General features: G+C 55.5%; 1 protein-coding gene across 1 annotated transcript; it reads right to left on the bottom strand.

The window, feature by feature from the left end:
• Window positions 1-39: 39 nt before the first annotated feature.
• Window positions 40-17884, bottom strand: LOC137858421 (uncharacterized). The gene is made up of 10 exons (XM_068686141.1): window positions 17727-17884; window positions 15088-15275; window positions 6673-6791; window positions 5361-5450; window positions 4701-4779; window positions 4420-4544; window positions 3817-4010; window positions 3616-3725; window positions 3325-3466; window positions 40-3019 (listed from the first exon to the last, which is right to left on the bottom strand). Exons 1-10 carry the CDS (start codon window positions 17765-17767, stop codon window positions 1408-1410), a joined length of 2700 nt encoding a protein of 899 aa, XP_068542242.1. The 5' UTR covers window positions 17768-17884; the 3' UTR covers window positions 40-1407.
• Window positions 17885-19592: the final 1708 nt, after the last annotated feature.

The raw sequence follows: 19592 nt of genomic DNA on the forward strand, positions 1-19592 counted from the left end.
GGGAGACACTGTTCCAGGTCAAACAAACCATCAGGCTGCTACAAAGCAAATTGACTTTTAATACACAACAAAATGCAGCGGGGGAGTTTCCATACATCTTTTCTTCGCCCTCCCCCCGACATCATCCGTCGGCAAGTGGCATACAAAGAGATCACAGAGTGGAAAATGAGACACCACCAGGAAAACAGACTGTAGATGCACACACAGAACTCGTAAAGAATTAAGACACGAGGAACAGAGCAGCAGGGGGGCTGCGTCAGCCCCCAGCAGCAAGGTTTTGGGGCCAGTTGATGCGTAAGGCTCTGCGTCACGGCAGCTCGGCTCCTTGCTCTCCCCTGGGTGCTCCTCCAGGCTGCTGTGTAAGAGGCTGAGGGGCAGGGGTGCAGCTCGGGGTGATCTGGAGGTCCCCAGCCATGCTGACCTCTGCAACCAGCCCAGCTGGCCCTGCCTGCTCTCAGGCTCGGTGCTCTGGTTGAGCCTGTTCTGCTGGGGGCTTTGCCTGACAAACCCGGGAGAATTTGCCCCGTGGCAGGCAGGGGGAAAAGATTCATGCCTTGGGCTTAAAACAAACAAACAAACAAACAAACAAGGGCATTTAACAGAGTGGTTGTGCCAGTCTCCAGAACAGGTTTAAGGCCACAAAGTTGGTCCACAGAGGAGAGGCAGAGGGCAGTCGCTCCCCTCCTCACTGCCTTCTCCACACCGCTCTGGCAAAGCCACACCATCCTTACCAGCCACAGCAGTGCTCCACTGTCCCTCTGTCTGATGGCACTACAGGGCAGTGACAAACCCAGGGTCAGCAACGGAGCTATTTCCTGGGGAAGGTCCCAGCCCCTGCTGGAGGCCAAATCCACCTCCCAGAACCCTGCCTCAGGGATGAAGAAGTCCTTCTTCGGACCCCAAGAGCCTGGCGAACGTCCCTGCTGTGACAGGACTGCATTTTCCTGAAAGACTGATGATGCAAAAGCCACCAAACCCTTCCTCTGTGCCTGCCTGAGAGCTCTGCAAGGGCATCTCATTTCAGGCATGGGAGGTCAGAGTGCTGGGCAGGAGGCACGGAGCACCGCTCGTGGGTGTGCCTGGCTGCTGGTGGCTACTCCAAAACAACGTTCCCAAACTGTGGCTCCTAGCTCACCGTGAGGCTTCAAAATGGGCTCTTCCAACCCCGTTTTACAGAGCTGGCTGGGGGTGGTGGGGCCAGGAAAACGTTAAAACCAGAAGAAATGTTTGCTGCTTGGAGCCACCCCTGTGGTTTGAAGCATTTCTGGGTGCTTTGCGCACGCAGGAGCCTGGAAGCCAGGGGCCTCAGTCTCTGTGCGTGCTGCAGGGCGGGCAGACAGCTACAGCCGCCCCCAGACAAGGCTGTGCCTCACCCCATGGCCACCGAGACATGCCCCGGGGTGCCCCTCAGGTCCTGCAGCCCTCGCACCGCACCTTCAGCTGGACGCGGCACGCACAGTGTGGCCGCCCGCCCGCCGAGGAGGCCGGGGGGAAGCTGGTGCCCGGCTGGCAGGAGGCTGCTGTCACACCCAGCTCCATGGGAAGAGATGCTGAGCACCTCACACCCGATCCTGCTGGTGCCCCAGGGTGGCAGGACACAGGCTGGGACATGGATGTTTTAGTGGCATCCTTGAGAAAAGCACCTTCATGTCTGAAGAGCCCGGCGCTGTTCCCGTACCCGCAGTGACGCGGCACGGTGTGGTCCCTCTGATGGCTGCCAGCACCCGGGCTGGTCCCCAGAACGAGTCCCTGGTGCTGGGACCACTCATCCTCACCGAATACTGCCTGCTCCCTGCCCCAGCAAGCACCGAGCTGTGCGGGCAGCATCCCCGGGGGCTGTTTGGGGAAGCCACCACCTGCTGGCAGCTGGCTGGCTCCTGGCAGTGCTGGGAAGGCGGTGTCCTCACCCTGGAGGTGCTCACACACACCTTGTGCAGGGCAAGGAGCAGGGCCGGGGGGCAGCAACCACAGCCCATCCCCTGGGGAGCTCTGCGTGCTGCTGGCCATTGCAGCTTGTGAGTCCAGGGGTGCTCCTGCCGTTTCCAGCTGTTTCGGAGCTGCAGCCACCCAAGTGTCCGAGGGGCAGCCTCCCAGGGACACGCTCTGACCCAAAGCGAGGGCAGGGTTTGTCCAAACTGGGATGTCGTGCCACCGAGTCACCAAAGTTGAGTCCAAGGGAGGTGGGCAGCTCGAGGCCATCAGTGCACACGTGGACTGGCTCTGACTTTTAGGAAGAGCGCTGTCTGTGGGAACAGAGGTGCTAAGTCCTGCCTGAAACACTTTTCCTGGGGTTGCCAGCTGAAGTGCACCTTGGCCTTGTGCACCAGCTGCCTGGGGCTGCGGAGGGTCTTGAAATGCCAGGGGAGCTGCCAAGTTCGTTGCCCAGCAGTGCTGGAAGTGAGCTGCAGAGCTGCCTTGCTCGCTGCAGGATGAAGCACTGGAGCATGAGAAGTCCGTGCTTCTCCCAGCACCCTCCCCGGAGAGCATCTGCTCCACGTAGGAGCTCACCTTGCTGCCCACGCTCTCACCAAGGTCCTGGGACGGTGACTCCTCTGCACCCAGGCTCAGCAGAGTGTCCTCCCACTGCTGCAGCTCCACATTGTCCACATTGAGGCTCTGGAGGGTCTGGCAGATGTTTCCATCCACCTTGCTCTTCTCAAAGAGGGTTTCAATAACAACCAGGAGGGAGTCACTGTCCTCCTTGGCATCGCTGGCTTTCTCAGCCTGACTTGGTCCATCAGGCTCAGCGTCGAGATCTGGCAGGGAGAACTGAGGCACATCATCGGTGTGGGAGATGTATATGGACGCATCCTGCTTCATCATGGCCCCGAGAATGGAGTTGGGATCTACCGCGTGCTGCTCCACGCGGGGCTCTGTCTTGGTCTGAAACTCCTCCTTCACCTGGAAGGAGTCCATGAAATCAGGGAGGTTGTTCCCATACAGGACTGCTTCCCCCGTGGCAAAGCTAAAAGGCAGCTGCAGGTTCCGCTTCCGCAGATGTTCCTCCCCTTCTTCATTTCTTCAGGGCGGAGGAAAGAGAGACAGGAACAGCATGAGTACCTTCTCCAGGCCAGCACCCGAACAGCAAGATCTGAGCTCGCAGACCTGCCCTGGGCTGGCTGCGTCGCTGCTGGCGGAGCACAGGGGCTCCAGAGGCAGCTCTGGCACAGCTCAGGGAAGGGCTGCGTGCCCACAGCTCTCCCCTGGCAGACACGAGGCTGTGACAGCCTCCCTGGAGCCGTTTGACTCCTGCCCCCTGCTGCAGCCCCATCTCCTCCCGTGCCAAGGGGAGGTGAAGGCGGCTGGGAACCCGGCCATACTCACGAGAGGGCTCGCTGCCGGGCGATGATGAAGTCGGGCTGACCTCCTTTGTACACCAGCCGGGCGTTGGCCTGGACCCACACCCAGGTGCCCTTCTTGGTCAGCAGCCTGAAGACCGTCAGCCCGCTCTCCCCTGTCTTCATCACTGGGGCAGGGAGGAAACAGAGGTGGCACGGAGGCGGTCAGGTACATGACGCGTGCTGCACCACGCCGAGCATCCCCTTGCACCCATGCTGCCGAGGCAGAAGGCACAGGACACAGCCAGCACGCGATGCTGCTCCCCTTGGCACTCACTTCTCACGTGTTTCTCCGCGCAGTGCATCATGTCAGCGGCGTGCACAAACTGGTACCCGGACCCCCTCCGACACAGCTCCGTCTCCGTGTAGCCCAGGATGACCTTCCCCCTGCGGGCAGAGCACACGGCACAGGCACTCCGTGGCACTGGGGTCGGACGGAGGCCAGGTTTTGCCATGGCAGAGGTGGGAGATGCCATACCGGGAATCGCAGGCCGTGGGGGTGAAGTCCAGCTTGTGCTTCGTCTGGAACATCAACGTCTTGGTCCGAAGCTCCAGGATGGAGAGCGGCTGGAGGGGAGTTGCGATGGCAAAGAGGGCGAGTGGGGGAGGCACCAGGGATGCCCTCTTCTGCTGCCCCGGGAGGAGTTTCAAGCGTCCGCGGAAATTCAAGGCCTTGCAGGGGATTAGAAAACAGGGCAAACGGTGAGGAAATGGGAACTGACTGTGCCAGACCGCCCCAAATCACACCCGCACGGGGTGCATGGCCGCCTGCGTGCACCAAACGCGTTCGCTGGGCATGGGACCTGCTACCAACTGCTGCTGCAGGTGGGACATCAGTTATCAGGGATATCTGACCACCCAGATAACAGGGAGATATCTCCAGGCTGAACATCCTGACCCCTGCTGGGTCCCACCGTAATGGTGTGAGTGGAGGAACAGTGCACCAGGCGGTCTCCATCCCATCCCATCCCATCCCATCCCATCCCATCCCATCCCATCCCATCCCATCCCATCCCATCCCAGGAGGCCAGGCTCAGAGCCACTTCCCCTGGAGGTGACATCGGGGCTGTCCTGGCATTACCAGAAACCCCGAGGAGTTGTCCAGCAGGCAGCGGAGGCGGCAGGTGAAGCTCCTCTCCACGAAGCAGAGGCGCTCAGGGCGGCAGTGCTGAGGGCTGCCCGTGGCGCTGCATTCATCGGGAACGGCTGAGGAAACACGGGGAAAACGAAGCTGCAGGGATGCAGGGATGCTGTGGGGCTCAGGGAAGCCATGTGCCTGGTGGTCACCAGTGGCCTGATGTGGGGTTTGGGGTTGGGGGCAGCCTCTGGGGGCTCCCTGGGGCAGGCAGCTGGAGCACTCACCCTGGTGCAGCTGGCAGCGGAAGGCAGCTCTGTCGTCCGTGTGGATCAGTTCGAAGATGCTCTGGTAGATGAGATCTGACTGGAACGACATAACGGGGAGGAGAGCTTGGGACACCTAGCAGGGACCAAGCCCTGCCCTGTCTAGGGGGGATATCCGGAGAAGGACACAGCAGAGGCTTTCCTTTGTGGGTAGTAAAAATACGGTGATTGAGAGTAAAGAAACGGGAAGAAAAAAAGGGGTTTGAACGTGGTATGGAGAGCGAATCAGAGGTAATGGGGTGGATGTGGGTAGAGCCCTGCTTTCCCTCGGCACCCCACGTAACCCACAGGATGTCAGGGCGCTGACACCGCTCAGCACCGTGACTCCACTGAAGGCAGGCAGCCCGGCAGCCAGATTTATTGGTTTAAACCACAGGGGGGAAAGCTCACACCCCGCTCACAAGGAGGAAGGGACACAGAGCCTGCTATTGCTCAGCGTGCATCTGTTACCACTAAAGTTGCAAGCGTGCTTGTTGGCTTTCACAGCCCCCAGAAGAACATGACTCACTTGAAAACACACATCAGAAGTGACCAGAGCGCGCTGGGAGAGCGAAGCCTGGGTGCTGGCTGTCAGCACCTCCTCCCAGGCCCCCGCAGCTCCCAGGAACAAGCGGCACCCACCTGGTGGAAGCCCAGGTAGTTCTGCACGGTAGGGGAGACGTAGAAGATGTAGCCATCTCCAGTCACAGTGATGACAAATCCATTGAGTGCCTGAAAGCATAAATTGAGCCCGGAGTTACTCTCCCTAGCTTCAGTCCAGCTGCCGGATGGGTGGACCACCTTCAGGTGCTTCTGAAGCATCCAGGGATGGGAAGACATTTCATTTAGTAGCTGAACCATTAAAAGCTCAGGACTCCATTTCTTTCTTCCAAGCAGCACCAGCTTTATTTTCCCTCCTGACCCAGTTCCCTAGCCCAACTGTACCAGCTCACGGGCCTTCTTGTAGCCTGGATTATTTTAGGTGCCATTGGTTTGAGCACATTGCCTGGTGCTGTACACGTGCACCTTGCAGGGGGACCGGTCCCTCCCCTGTGTGCTGCAGCCCCCCCAGGGCCCCAAGTCGGAGCTTTCTGCGAAGTACAGTGCCTGATTACAATGTTCTTGGGGAAAAATTTGGGCAGCTCAGCTGCAGGATTTCAGTCACATTAACACCCCAAATGCTCTCCAGATGCCTTCAAACACCCAGAGCTGCCAACGCCATGGCTCAGCCCCCTGGAGAGCACTCGGGAGAGGCCCCATTGTGGGGCTGGGGCAATCGCTGGCTCCCTTCTGGCTATTGTGTTATTCCACCAGGCTGAGTCTGTTCTTGGGAGCAGAGCCCACCCGGGAGACTTCGCGTGGCCCAAGTCTCATCGCCAAAGCCCCACAGAGCTCCCAGGAGCCACCACCTCGCCAAGAGCCCCCGTGGGGGCTCCGCTCCCAGGAGCTTCCCCATCAGCCTGCCTGTAACGGGGGCCGTTCGTGTAAGACAAAGGCAGGTCTTCAAGAAGAGCAAAGCATCTGCTGCTTTCCTCCGGAGGGGTGGAAGAAGGGAGAAGAGGACTTGAGGCACAAAAAGCAGACATGCGATGTCAGGAACAAAGCCATGCGAAGATCAAAGCTCTCCCACAGACTTGCCCTGCATCCACACGGAGCAGCACGTTTCCAGCTGAAACGCCTGGATATTTACTCAGCCGCCAGCCTTTCCACGGAGCCTCTCTGTCTCGCTTCCTTCTGGCTTACACGCATGAATGGCAGCCCAGGCTAGCAGCATTCTGGCCAGGTGAATCAGCTCCTTGCTTGCAGGCAGCACCCAGTGCCTTTGCCAGAAGGTCACAGCTCTGAGCCGTGTCCCTTTGAGGATGCAGCACAACACTTTTGGGATGAGCCATCGTGCCTAGCAGACAGCAGGAGCCGAGATAAAGCCCCACAGAGCCTGGTTTGGGCAGCATACCTGGAGCAGCAGGTCCCCCTCTGGAAACAGCTCCCTGTTGACCTGCAGATGTGTCCGTCTGTTCCCTCCTGGGGCTCGGGGCTGATCCCGCACGCAGTCACCACCACCCGTACCTGCGGCTGCAAGCAAGACAGCAAGAAATCAGTGCAGAAGGGGCAAGCAGGGAGCTTCTCCCTCCTCCTCCTCCTCTTCCTCCTCCCCAATGCTGCTGCTGCGCGGCTGCACCGGGCTTCTTGGTGCATGTGCAGTCAGCTCAGGGGGAGGAGATGGGACCAGAGCAGAGCCCCTTTACAAAGCTATCCCTGCTCGCCCAACATCTCCTCTAGGATATCCTCTTCCCTGCTCAGTCCCATCCCTGGGAAGCCTCCGAGGTCTCCTTTTGCCCAGGAGCAGATCAGAGCATCAGTGGCCGCAGCTCTCCCATCGGAGCAGCCCCAGGACTCGCTGCCGTGACCTCCCCGTGCTGATTCACGTGCTGCCTCACGCTTCCTCGCTCCGTGCCTTCGAGGCAACACCCGTGGGTGCAGCCGGCGTGAAACCTCCTGCCCTGCTCACGGGGCCTCACGCACGGCGGGACAGGCACAGAACGGGTTGTTCCAGGAACAGCACGGGGGCCTGGTGACATCCCCAGCGTGGCACCTCCTCTGCTGGGGAGGCTCCCCGAAAAACCACTTGGCAGCATGAGCCCGAACTCCGCTTCCAACCACAGGCAGCTTTTATTTTGCAGACTCAAACACAAGCATGCATAAGGCCTCGGGGCGGGCTCTGTGGTCTCTCCCTCGTACAGTCTGAGGTCGGTCAAAGCATTGCCCAGATCCATGCACACAGGGAGCCTGAGTGACAGCCACGAGCCACCCACACAGGCTCTCGGAAACCAGGTTAAGGATAATTAGCTGGACGTCTTGCACAAGGAGACGCAGAGGAGACGCACCGCCTGTTGCAGTCACGCAGGCTTAATTAGGAAGGGGAGAGGATGCTCTGAGGCCATGAAGCAGAGCCAGCCTCGGTCTCCACCGCTGACACAGCCAGACCACAGGGTGATGCTCGGAGGTGCTCAGGCAGCTCCCACATCTTCTGCTGGCCCCATCCTGAGCCCCCAGTCCCTTGAGGGAAGCCCAGCTCGTGTTTGTTCCCATAGCAAGTGCCTTCCCGTCCCCAGCAGCTCCTCTGTGAGTCTCTTTAGCCCATGCCATAAATTTGCCTTTCCCTGCGCTCACGTTTTTGTTTCCGCAGGGGGCAGCTGTCCTGTGTGGGCGCTTCCCAAATTAGCGAGAGGTTGATCAGCCAGGCCAGGGGACGTGAGCCTTCTGGGAAGGGCTGGGAAAGACGAGGTTTGAAGCCAGGTGATGCTCTGCTTGCCCACAGAAAGGCACATCCACGGGAGCTTTGAGAGGCAGGTGCAAGGCAGCGATGAAGCAGAATCCCCAGCCAGGCTGTGGGGGACCACAACCCCATTTTGCAAAGGCTTTCAAAAAATCAACACCCTTACAAATCAGGACAAAAATCAAACCAAGCAAAAAGCCTCCTCTCACGACTGCCAAGTGATCTACAAGGAAAAATATCCGAAGCCCATCTGTATTATGGGTATGGCTCCAATTTGCACATGATGGAGTGGAATAGTTTCGGAGTGAAGCATCGAGCCTTTTTTTTTAAAAACTCTTTTGAAGGGCTGACTCCTCTCTGAAGCACTGAGCTGGGGAAGACTGGCAGGGAAATTCAAAAAGAAACCAACTTCTTCCAAAACACAGCTCCAAAAGGACAGGGAGCACTTTGGGAAGATGCACGTGGTCCCCAGCTTTTTCCCCCCATGCACCAGCGGTGTCAGCAGGGAGAGCAGCACAGCGGTGGGCTTGCAACATCCAACGCCCGCTTCTGCATTTTGTTGTTTCCAGCAAAATTAATTCACGCTAGGGCACGAATGGGGCTCTGCCACCAGAGTAATCCAGGAGCATGGAGTTGGCTCTCCTTATTTCCATCATTTTAACACCTGTGGTCAGGTCTTGGTGCCGCAGGGGACTTTGCTGCCCCGCTGGGGATGGCCAGCGGAGCACAAAGCCAGCAGACACACAGGGCTGGGGCTGCTCTCAGGAACCACAGCGGCCTGGAAACCTCCTGTACGGGAAGCAGCCACCCGGCTTCAGCCGTGTCATGACTGGTGTCTTCCCCTAGCACCTGAAGCGAAGCATCCCTGTGGCTCTCCCCTCTCCAAACCAATTTCTGAACTCATCCATGCCCCCACTGCCAAGAACCACGAGGGCTGAGAGCAGTCCCAAGAGACACCTGAGTACATCCAGGTAGAGGACTCCAGGCCCATGTACCAACGAGGGGGGTGGAGGCTATTCCCAGCTGCTTTTCGCCTTGGAATGGAAAAAAAATAATCCTTTTAATCAAAGAGCAGCAAAACCAGCCTGTCTGCAACACAGGTACCCCCATCAGAGGGAGAGAGTGCTCCTGAAACACCTTCTTGAGCCATGTTACCTTCTGGGGGACTCCACCAGCGCATCCATCTGCCCTCACCAGAAACAGCTTGTGGGATTTCGGCCCCACAAAAGGCAGCCTTCCCCCAGGCGTGCTGGCTGCTGGCCCTGCATGCTGCTGATGCATGCTGGTGGCTCGGAGCCCCCCTCTCTCCTGCTGGCTGAAGGTGACAGAGACATCCCTGCTGGAGCAGAGCCCGCAGTTAAGGGGGTTAAAACAAACCCCAGGACTGCCTGAAAACCATTTAAAACAACGTTTTAAGTTCTTTGCTGTACTTCTTTCCCTTGCACTCCCTCCCAAGGCCATATCTCCTGCAGCCAGGAGCGCAGACAGATGCCACCACTGACATCTTTTGTGCTTTTCCTTTTTTCCTTCGTTAGACAGTGCCTTCGGAACTCTTTTTCCAAAGCTGAAGTGAGTTTGTCTCCTCTCTGCCTATGCCCTGTGCATGCCCACTAAGAAAAAAAAATGAACATAAGTTAAATTTTTAAAGGCTAAAACCAGAAAATCTCAGCAGCCCTGTGAATTTCATAGTACGGGTCTCCAGGAAAATCTTTGCTAATTAATACAAGATAAAAAAAAATAATAAAATAGCATGACACACAACTGATCTGCAGCTACTGGATAAATCCTTGCTGAAGCCATTTGTTGACCATCCATGTTCTCAAAGCTCTGGGACAGAGGCTACTGGCGTGTCTTGTCTAAGAAGAGTGGAAGAAACCCAGCTCTGTCCTGAACCCACACGTTAGCCAGCCAGAGTGCTGGAGGAGGCTTCCTGCTGCTGGTGTGATCCCCAAAGACCAGAAGCTTTTCAGTCAAAGCACCAGCTGAGATGTCAGCCAGGATCAATAACGTTTTGAGCATTAATGGATCTGGCAAGAACAGCAGGGAAAGAAGCTCCTGGTCCCCGAGAACCTGCTGGGTTGGTGATCCTTGCCCTTGAAAAGAGGCTCCTAAGCCCTGCAGTGCGGAGGAAGACCTCAAGCATGAGAAAAGGAAATGGGAGCAAGGCAATCTAATCCCTTCACCTTTAGCTCATCGCATTTGTGAAAACAAACACTGCAGTGCAACCATGGAAGCCAACACGTCCCTTGCCTCTGGCACAGTTTTGTCAATGGGAAAGAAAAAGTTATCAGCAGAAGCTCCTGGGGTCAGTTCTGCTCTCAGGGCTGAGTTGCACCAGTGGGAGATGACAGACTTCACCTGTAGCGAATGTTTCTCTTTGAACAGGCTCCAGAGATGCTTGGCAGCATGAAGCCAGGAGCTCCCAGCTCTTCCAGTAACACCACACCATGCGCAATTGTGTTCTTCTTGGCCCCGATCCCAAACCCCATCAAATTAGCACCGACCTTTGCCTCGGCTGTTTAACGAGGGCACAGTGCCAAGCAGATCAGGCTCACGCCATCCAAGTAAAACAGCCTTCTGCAGGCAAACGCCAAACCCACAGATCACAAACCTATGGCAAGAAGTCACCCAGCCTTCTTCCAGGGAGCAGAGAAATGCCCAGGGGAGCATTGGCAGCCCCAGAGCCCACGTCAGCCTCTCCAATCTGCTGCTGCAAACGCTCCTGCACGATCCTGCAGGGTTTTGCCCAGGGAGGGATTTAAGCCCCAGATTTGACTTGCATTATTGCATCGGTTGTTTCAGGTCCAGGAACCCTAGGAAATGAACCCCAGCACAGATCTCCAGCTCTCTGGAGGTTTTCCAAGCCGCTCGGCACTAAACGAATCCATCCAAGCTTTTGAGAAGGTCTCTCTGCTCGCAGCAAGCAGAGCTCTCGTCACACCAGGGAGAGCCCAGAGCATCCAGCAGCACTGCAGAGGCAGAGCCAAGCTTTTCTCCTTGGGCATGTGCTCTCGAGAAGACGGGGATCAGCAAACTCTCCCCAGATTTATCCAGGAGACTGCTAGACACTGGTCCAAGTGGCAACCACTGTCCACCAGCAACAATTTGCCAAAGTGCAAGGTCTGGCAACGATGTTCATCTATCTTTTACAGAATTGGTGAGACCTCTAAGTGACTTTCCCTTTTGATGGTTTAACAGGCTGCTAAGAAGCTGGAACAGGTCAGCTATAGGAAGAAATTAAAGAAAAACTGGCCTGCAGGTCTGCTCTGGCATCGCAGCTCCAGAGAGCAGGTCCCAGCTGCAGAGCAGTGTTGGCACCACACTTCTTGAGGACAAACCTGCCCTCACCAAGGCTCAGGACACACGTCTTCCATACACCAAGCCTGAGATGGTTGGTTTTGTGTAGCTATCACGCTTCTCCTTGGAGATGAGCCTACAGACACATGGAGCTTTGAGAGCTTTCCTCTCGATGCCTGAAGCTTGTCATTTCCAGCAAGCTACAATTTTTTTCTGGTTTGTCATTAGAGCACAGGCGGAAGGAGGAGAACACTTGAAAGCAGAGCAGATTTAAAAGACAATCCAGTGAGTCATTATCCTGCAATAGCTTCTTCTGTTTTCCAAACAGCCCCATGATCCAGAACCAAGATCAAATCACACACAAAAAAACAAACAAACAAACAAACAAAAAACTCTTTCAACTTTCGAAAATGAAATCCTTGTGAGCTTCCAGCTGCAATCCTGCTGCCTGCTTTAATCAGCTGGGATCCCAGGCAGAAGTCACAATAGCAGTCACCCTTCCCCAGGTGCGAGCAGGCAGGACTGCCCTGACGTGCTCACCTTGGCTGCTCCCCTCACTGCGTGCAGCAGCCTCCTCTTCCTCATGCCCCGAGGAAGCTGCTGATGAGCTGAAAGCATCGTTACACGGGAGCGATGCAGGGACATCTGAGCAGGAACATGCGAGTTTGGCACCGGGTGAGAAGAAGAAAGCCATGGGGATGCCAGAGCTTTGGGAGACAGTTTCCCAGAGAGTTTTGCTCTTGATTCCTTTTCTGCCTTGAGTTTGTTGGTAGCAGAGGGCAAGCACCAGCAGGACGGGGTACCCCAGCCAAGGCTAAGCACCCTGTCTAGACGTGCTCCAGCATGCAGCAATACTCACCTCCGGGTCACTGAGCCTTTAACGTGCACCTACCACAAATCTGTTTTGCTTTGTCCACCAGATGAAGCAACCTGACAGAAGTCACAGTGTAAACATTTACAGTAGACACACAGACCTGCGCAGCAAACCCAGCTCTAAGTTCAGCATGCAGAGCAGGACCTGGGCTCGTTCCCTCAACGTGAGAGCTGTGCTTGGTCTGAGATACAACCAGTGGGATCGCCAGAAAGTGGTCACTTCTTCCACACGGAGGCCAAACTCCAGGAAAACTTGCCTGGTAAATCAAGCAGGTGTCGCATGCTCTGCAGGACAGCCTAGCCCCTCCGTCTGAGAGGTACGTGAATCCTTCCACCCCACCACGAAGAAATCAGCCGAAGGCCTGTCACCTCTGCAGGGTCTTCCTGCCAAACTGGTAAATAACCCCATACTTTGGCTCTGCACAGATGATGTTAACCCTTTGCCTAGGAGAAAGAGCAAGTGCCGGGACTAGAAGTGCTTGGAAAGAGGAGCTCCCAGTCAGTGTGACACCAATTAAAGCCTGGAGACGAGGCGAGGGGCTCTGGCTGCTGAACCAAAGGGGCCAGCAAGTGACAGGGATGCTCGCCAGGTGACACCACGCTCTCCTGCCGCTGCTGCAGGGGGGAGCTTGCACAAAGTGGAAAGCATCCAGCAGCAAAATAAACCACAGAGTGCAACACAAGGGGGTTTGCTGTCTTCCCCCAAAATGCCTGATGCGATGGGTCAGGCTGCCATGACTCTCAATGACACGGCTTCAGCAGGCAGGGACAGAACAGAAGTTGACCTCGATGAATTGTTGGAATGATCTGAAGTCAAACAAGATGAATTTCAAGGCAGATGTGGGCAAGGCAAGGCAGGGGGGGAAAGAAATCAAAGGCACAGTGACCAAATGGGAGTAATTGGCCTGGCAGAAGGGGTCTCCAAGATGAGGACGAGTCTCCAGCTGGACGTGAATCCACACAAGGATGGCTTTTCCAGTGCAGCTCTTGCACTGGGGATGTGCACCCCTACTGGAGCAGTGTTTGGGGCAGGCATCCCCAGCTGGGGGGCTGAGGGACAGGTCACAGACCTGGCATGGGGCAAGAGCTAAGGGAGCTGGGCTTATTCGTTCTGGAGGAAAGAGACACAAGAAGAGCTGTTAAGTGCAGCGCGGTGCTGGTGGTTTTCTGCTCTCCATGCTCTTTGCCTTCACCTCCCCACAGGCAGCACGACCAGGGTCCATCACCCATCCTGTGGAGCAGAAGGCTCTGGAGACAAAACACGTGCCTGTCCCTGCCCCGTGTGCCCTGTCCCCGCTCCACGTTGTGCACACACGAGGTCATTCCTCCCCCAGCTGCAGGACATTTGATCAATTCCTTTTGTAACCAGGTTATGAAAGCGATCCCTGGCAGCCCCTCAGGCTTTATTTGCTCCACAGCCTGCGGTCCGTGCCCTGCCAGGGGCAGGGGCAGGCGGTGATGGTGGCTCACGGGAGCGCAGTGCCTGCACAGCCTCACCTCCTGCCTGCTGCAGGGCCCTGCCACACCAGTAAGGAGAGCTAACTGGTGCCTTGCCTTGAAGGTCAGCCAAGCAACGTTGTGCCAGCACCGTCTTGGACAGAAGGACCCAAAGCATCCCAGAGCTACCAAAACCATTGCACCTTGCCATCGTGGCAGTAGGTCGCACGTCAGCAAGGACCTACCCAGCCAGATGGGCACAGACTGAATCCTGTTCCCCAGATTTGCCCTGCAAAAAGCAGGCAAGAGGAAGAGACATTTGGCGAGGCTTGTTCTCAGTCCAGCATGGCCTTTGAGGAGCCCAACAGCATCCAAAACACATCTCATACTACACATCTGGAGGGCTACTGCTGCTGGGGGAGCTTGCAAGCAGGAGGTAGGGAGCTACCCACATGAGGGAGAAATATACCAAAAAGACGCTGGTGCCAAGAGCAAAAGCAAAGAAGCAGCAGTGTCCAGCCTCAGTCGCTCTTCTAGTCTGGTTTTGGCATTTTACCAGGGTCTCCACAGTGGCTGGCAAGCAGCTGGGTTTCAGAGGGGCAAATGCAAGGAGATTGGCTTTCCAGGCCTATCAGCTTAACCCAGCAAAAATTGGATTGGGGTCTCTGGGTATGAGGCATCATGCTCAGTCTGAGAGAAAAGCTCATTACAGACCTAACAGATCCACCACAGCTGAGCCCAGCTGTGCCAGGGAGGCAAGCAACAGCAAACCACCAAGATCCCAAGGAAGAAAGGGGAGAGAAACGAGCTAATGAGATGCCAAACTGAACAAGTGTGTTAGGATCAGCTTTGCTTAACCTGCCATCCACAGGGCATTGGGGTGACTGAGCAGCCCTGCGTGGCATCTCCTACCCACGCCAGCTCAGGAGATCTCAGTGGTTTAAAGGATTTTTAGAAAGCTATTTTCATGCAGATCTCCTCTTTCACCCTCCACGTCCTTCCTGGAGAAGGAGGTGCCCAAGACCCTGCTAGATGGTCTCACTTTCCAAGGAGGTTTCTTTTCAGAGACCTATAACTGACCGAAGAGGATTAGGTCTGGATGTGCAGCATCCAGAAGTGAAGGGGATTCCGTCCAGAGGAGACACAAAACCCATGTCATGGCAGCAAAGGATGGTCTGAGGATAGGTGTACCATGGCCAGAGCACCTCCCTGCAACCTCCGCCAGCCCCTCCACGTTTCTGGAGGTGTAACACTTTCCTCCCCTGTTTTCCAGGACATTTTCCTGCCAGTACCACAGCTAAAGATGTAACCCTGACACACTAGCATACAAGGGTCAGATATTGTGACTAATAATCCTCCTGTCTTCAGGAGATGCCACCTTGCACCCCAAAGCAAACTCCACTTCAGGATGGGACGACAGAAGCACAGCAGGGACCGAGCCCAGGAGCTTTTTCGCCCCGCTCAACACCTATGCAAGATACTCGCCTGTCAGGTAGCTCTTCACCTTCAGGTACCCCACCACCAGTCGGAGGATGGAGAGTTTATCAAGCCTGGTGCACACATCTTCGGGGAAGGGCAGCAAGCCGGTCAGCTTGTTCAGCTCCTGGTTGAGCCGGTCCCGGTGCCGCTTGGAGGGGTTGGACTTCACACCCTCAGGAGGTGGTGGTTTGGGGCTGGAAAAGGGAAAGCAGAGTTTAAGTAAACGGAGCCTGTCTGGCGGGCTCTCCCCAAGCCCAGGGTTGGTGTTACTGCAGCCACGACAGTAAAACATGAGGTGACCTCTGTAAGGCCTTGCGGCAAGAATGGGAAGTGGGAAGGTCCAGAGAGATTTTTATTTCAATTTTCCTCAGCTAGTTTCCTCTAAATTCTGCTCCCACAATCACATTTATCATCTTAAACAGATAAGGAAGCTTCACAACCAGACCTCTTTTCCTTACTTGGAAGCCAGAGAGAGTGCTTGCAGCCTGAACCCACTGCTTTACTCATTGACTGATGATACAAAGAGAAGCACGCGTGAAAATCAATGGCAGCACTTGGATGAAGAGATCCTACTCAGGGCAGCTTAGGGCACAGCACTTAGGGAACAGGCTCTTTTTAAAAAAAAACATGCTTTTTTTTTTTTTTTCTTCCAATCTTCTAATTTCTGACCCTTTCAGATGGGCATTTTCCACCTAAAACAACATCCGATGCCTAACGTAGGCTCCAGGAGCAACGCTGAGCCTGCAAGAACAGCTCCTGTCTGCCAGCAGCTGGCTTGGAGACCCATCTCCACCAGCTGCACTTAGTGCACACACTAGAGCTGAAGCCCCAGCCACAACACTAAGAGGTTTGTTGATGACTAATGAGTCTGGGATGTCACCTTGTGTCTTTTGCTTTTTAATGCTGATTTGAATTTTTTAGATTGAAGGAAAGCACTTTAGACTTCACAGGGAACCCTCACCCTACCCTGTACTTGGTTAAATTGCATCCCCTAACATGCAACCCATATTGTTTTGATGTAATTTGTGTAACCACAAACTCTCTCCGCAGGCATCCTTGCTTCATAAAGCAGCTTCGGGTAACAGGATCTGCCAGTATTTAGGAGCAATTTAAGCTCTCCCCTCTAATACTGCTCTCAAATCCCATCTGGCAGGGCTGCTCACATGTGTGACAAGAGAGGAAATGAGTATTAAATGAAATACAGCGAGGTGCCTGTTGAATTTTTATTGTGGAGAGCTACCGATGGCTCTCCTAAGCACGGACAGAAAATTGCAGCATTTCTCCAGAAAAGCGTAATCATGCTGCTTTGTAAGATAAGCATCAGGAGAGATATACCCTGCTTCTCAGAGGGATTAGGTGCAACTCATCACCAAACTTGTCCATACAAGCCATACAAAACACATTGGCACTAGTGCTTTTGTGTACTCCATTAGCCACTGGCTTAACAAGCACTTTTGAAACCACAGTCACTCATCAGGGAGGAAAAAATAATATTGTTTTCAATCAGAGAGAGTCGAGGAGGAAAAAAACAAAATCAGAAGTGAATTAATTCTGAGTTTCTTCAGGCATCCTTTAAGGAAAAGAGCTCTGCACACTCAGTGCCCAAATACAGACCACAAGTAGCCAGAAAGGGGACGAAAAGGGAGATGGGTAAGTAGCGCTGCCTTTATGGGAAGGGGCAAAATGCAGAGGCATAGTGGGGTCTTTTGGGCAGCCTGGCAGTGCTGACAGTGCTTGGGGACACAGATAGCACCGAAGCACTGGAGGGAATAGCAGGGAGGCTATGGGGTTGCTGGGCTGCTCTTTCGGCAGCCTGCTTACACAGGCACATGCTGCACCAGGGAGATCTGTCCTTTTGGGTGCTAGAGTGAAAACGCCTCTGAGTGCTCTTCGGAGACAGGTTTGTTCACTGCCATGCAGCTCGTGGGCTCCTGCAAGCCAGCAAGAACACTGCCAGCCCCCATCGGGCACGCTTAGCGAGGGAAAGGCACGGACATGAGCACAACCACACCATTAGCCACAGGTGAGCACGGCAGCAAACCATGCTTCTCCTGACCACAGGAACAGCGGAGCCTGGTCTGGATGTGTCCCTGCATCCTACCAACCTGTTCAGACTCCCTGTCCTTAAGACTGGCTCTGCCCACGCTTCCTCTCTGCTGTCAGAGCCCCGGGAGTGCTGCGACCTGAGCACAGCGCACCGAGCCCTGGCACACACAGGCACAGCCCAGTGCCTGCTCAAACAGCGAGAAAAGGCACTTGGAAGAGGTCTGAGCACCTGTCTTGTTGGTGGGACACAGCCTCGTGGTACGGCTCGGAGTGGGGCAAAGGCTGCAGCGCTGCCGCTCCGTGTTTTTTCCCCGTCTGCCCTTTGCTCAGGGAGCCCAGCAGGAAGCTTGGCGCTTCTGCAACCACCGGGGGATAGCAGCGTCAGCCGAGGTTCCTCCAGCTGATACACCGCCTCCAAATCTAATCCTTTAAAAATCAGCCAAAAGCACCGAGCAAACAGCAAAGAGACCCTCATCAGAACAAAGCCTGGCCCCGGCCCCAGCCCCATCTCCCCCGGGCTCCCCCCGGAGCAGCCTCACGCCCCCTCCCCAGCCCCCAGCCCCTCCGGGGGCACCTGCCCGAGCCCCCCACGTCCCCACCTTTTGGGCACCGGCTTCTTCCTCTTCCTCCCGGCGTACATCGTCCCGCCGGCAGCGCCGAGCACCGGCCGGAGGAGGGGTTTAAGCCGCAGGGCGATGGGGCGGCCCCGGCACGGCCCCGGCCCCTTCCCCGCCCCGGCACGGGGAGCGCCGGCAGTCGGGAACCCAAACACAGAACCTTTTTTTTTTTTCTCCCCACAAAAAAAAAAAAAGTCGACCGCTTGAGAGCTGTTTTCATGCTCTTCTCCTCCTCCTGCAGCGCCTGCAGGACGCTGTGCCCCAGGCTCGTGTCGCTGCGGAATCCCCTGATGTCCCACCAGATGGGGTGAAGCTGCCCTGTTTCCCAGTCCCACGGGTGTACCTACATGCCAGGAACCAGGGCTTCACAAGAAAACCCTCCCCATCGCCCTGAGCCCGATCCCCGGCTGTCCCCCTCCAGGAGCAGCCAGCCTGCTGCCTCTTGCTTTGCGTCTCCGTGTGTCAGCGCTGCCCAAAGCTCTCCTGCTTCCACCCAAGAGCCACCTTCAGCCACTGCTGTGAAAGCGGGGAAGACAGAGGCAGAGAGGAGAGACTGAAAACAAACACAGAGACATCGCATCTAACCACAGTTTGGTTTATTACCATCTTGTATTTTATTTTTTTTTTCCAAAAGTAGCAGCCCCAGCAGGGCTAAGAGTGGGGCAAGTAAATTTGATACTTCCCCTGACAACTTTCCCAACTCCGTTCTGCCCAGGGGACTTCTCAGCCAGACACTTTTTCTGCCCAGTAATGCTCTTCCACACACCCCTCGAGTCCATACAGAGATTTAGCGCCCTTTGCTGACTAGTTGTGCTGCCCAACCATCATGTCCTCTGATCTGGTTTTAAAGCCTGGCTTCCAGCAGGCTTGTCCTTGTTTGTCCTTCCCCGAACCTTTTCCAGTTCCACTGTCTCCTTCATTTTGTTCTCTTCACCTTTCCTCAAAGCTTTTCTTTTTTGTTCTTTGCTGAGCTGAAATTTTCAGGGTCAGGATGCTGCTTCTGAGTGTAAGGCCCAGCTCAGAGCATTTTCTGTTTACTCTTTTTCCCTGCTGGCATCACTTTTTACAGCCACACACACTCAGTGGCACCTGCTACTTTATTGCTCAGGAAGGAAGGAAGGACAGTAAGACACCTTTGAACCCTTCACAGCCTCCTGCCATCCTCCCCAGGATGAGTAACTCCTGGCATCACCAAACACAGCCACCTTACCACTCACACTCCGGTTAGGACACTGGTGATGAATGGCAGAGTTCCCAGCACCAGTTGGGCGGAATTTCACCTGCAGATGCTGTGGAACAGCTCCCCTGCTCCCACACACGGACAGAGGAGTGCAGGGTGGCTAGGAGGGACAAAAGTCTGTAATCAGCTTTCATCGGAGCAATGATTTTTGGCCAGGGTATCCCTGCTACCTGAGAGTGAGGAGTGCATGACATTGGGGCTGTCCTGCGGGGGTAGGATGAGGCAGGAGTTGCAGGTGCTGTCCCTGCTAGAGCACAACCCCACAGCATGCAAGTGAGGTGGCACTGGTGGCACAGGCAGCCTCTGCTGATAGCCCGGGACAAGGTGAGCTGAGGAGTAAGGTTCAGCCTGGTGGAGCCCAGGAGCAGCAGATGGAAGCTGGACGAGAGACAAGGTGGCAGCATAGGTCCAAGGTCCATCTGGGAGACAGGACTGGGGACAAGTCTACCTACGATGTAAGTCCAAGGTCCATCCGTGTGCAGTAAGTTTAGAGAGGGACAGAGAGAGACACAGAGATAAAACCATAGACTGAGCCTGCCTGCCTGGAACTGAGCTTAAATAGAACCCAAAACGCCACAAGCAGGGGGTGGAGGTCCCAGGTGAAAGTT

This window comes from Anas acuta, chromosome 6, assembly GCF_963932015.1.
Source record: "Anas acuta chromosome 6, bAnaAcu1.1, whole genome shotgun sequence".
Taxonomy (NCBI): domain Eukaryota; kingdom Metazoa; phylum Chordata; class Aves; order Anseriformes; family Anatidae; genus Anas; species Anas acuta.

Bases quoted from the DNA above. Each gene is read 5' to 3' on its own strand.
- LOC137858421 (XM_068686141.1), bottom strand. From the start codon at position 17,767: ATGTACGCCGGGAGGAAGAGGAAGAAGCCGGTGCCCAAAAG. The intron at 4,545-4,700 runs GTGAGTGCTCCA...GTGTTTCCTCAG, and splicing joins CCGCTGCCAGCTGCACCAGG to CCGTTCCCGATGAATGCAGC. The intron at 3,020-3,324 runs GTGAGTATGGCC...TCCGCCCTGAAG, and splicing joins GCCCGGCAGCGAGCCCTCTC to AAATGAAGAAGGGGAGGAAC.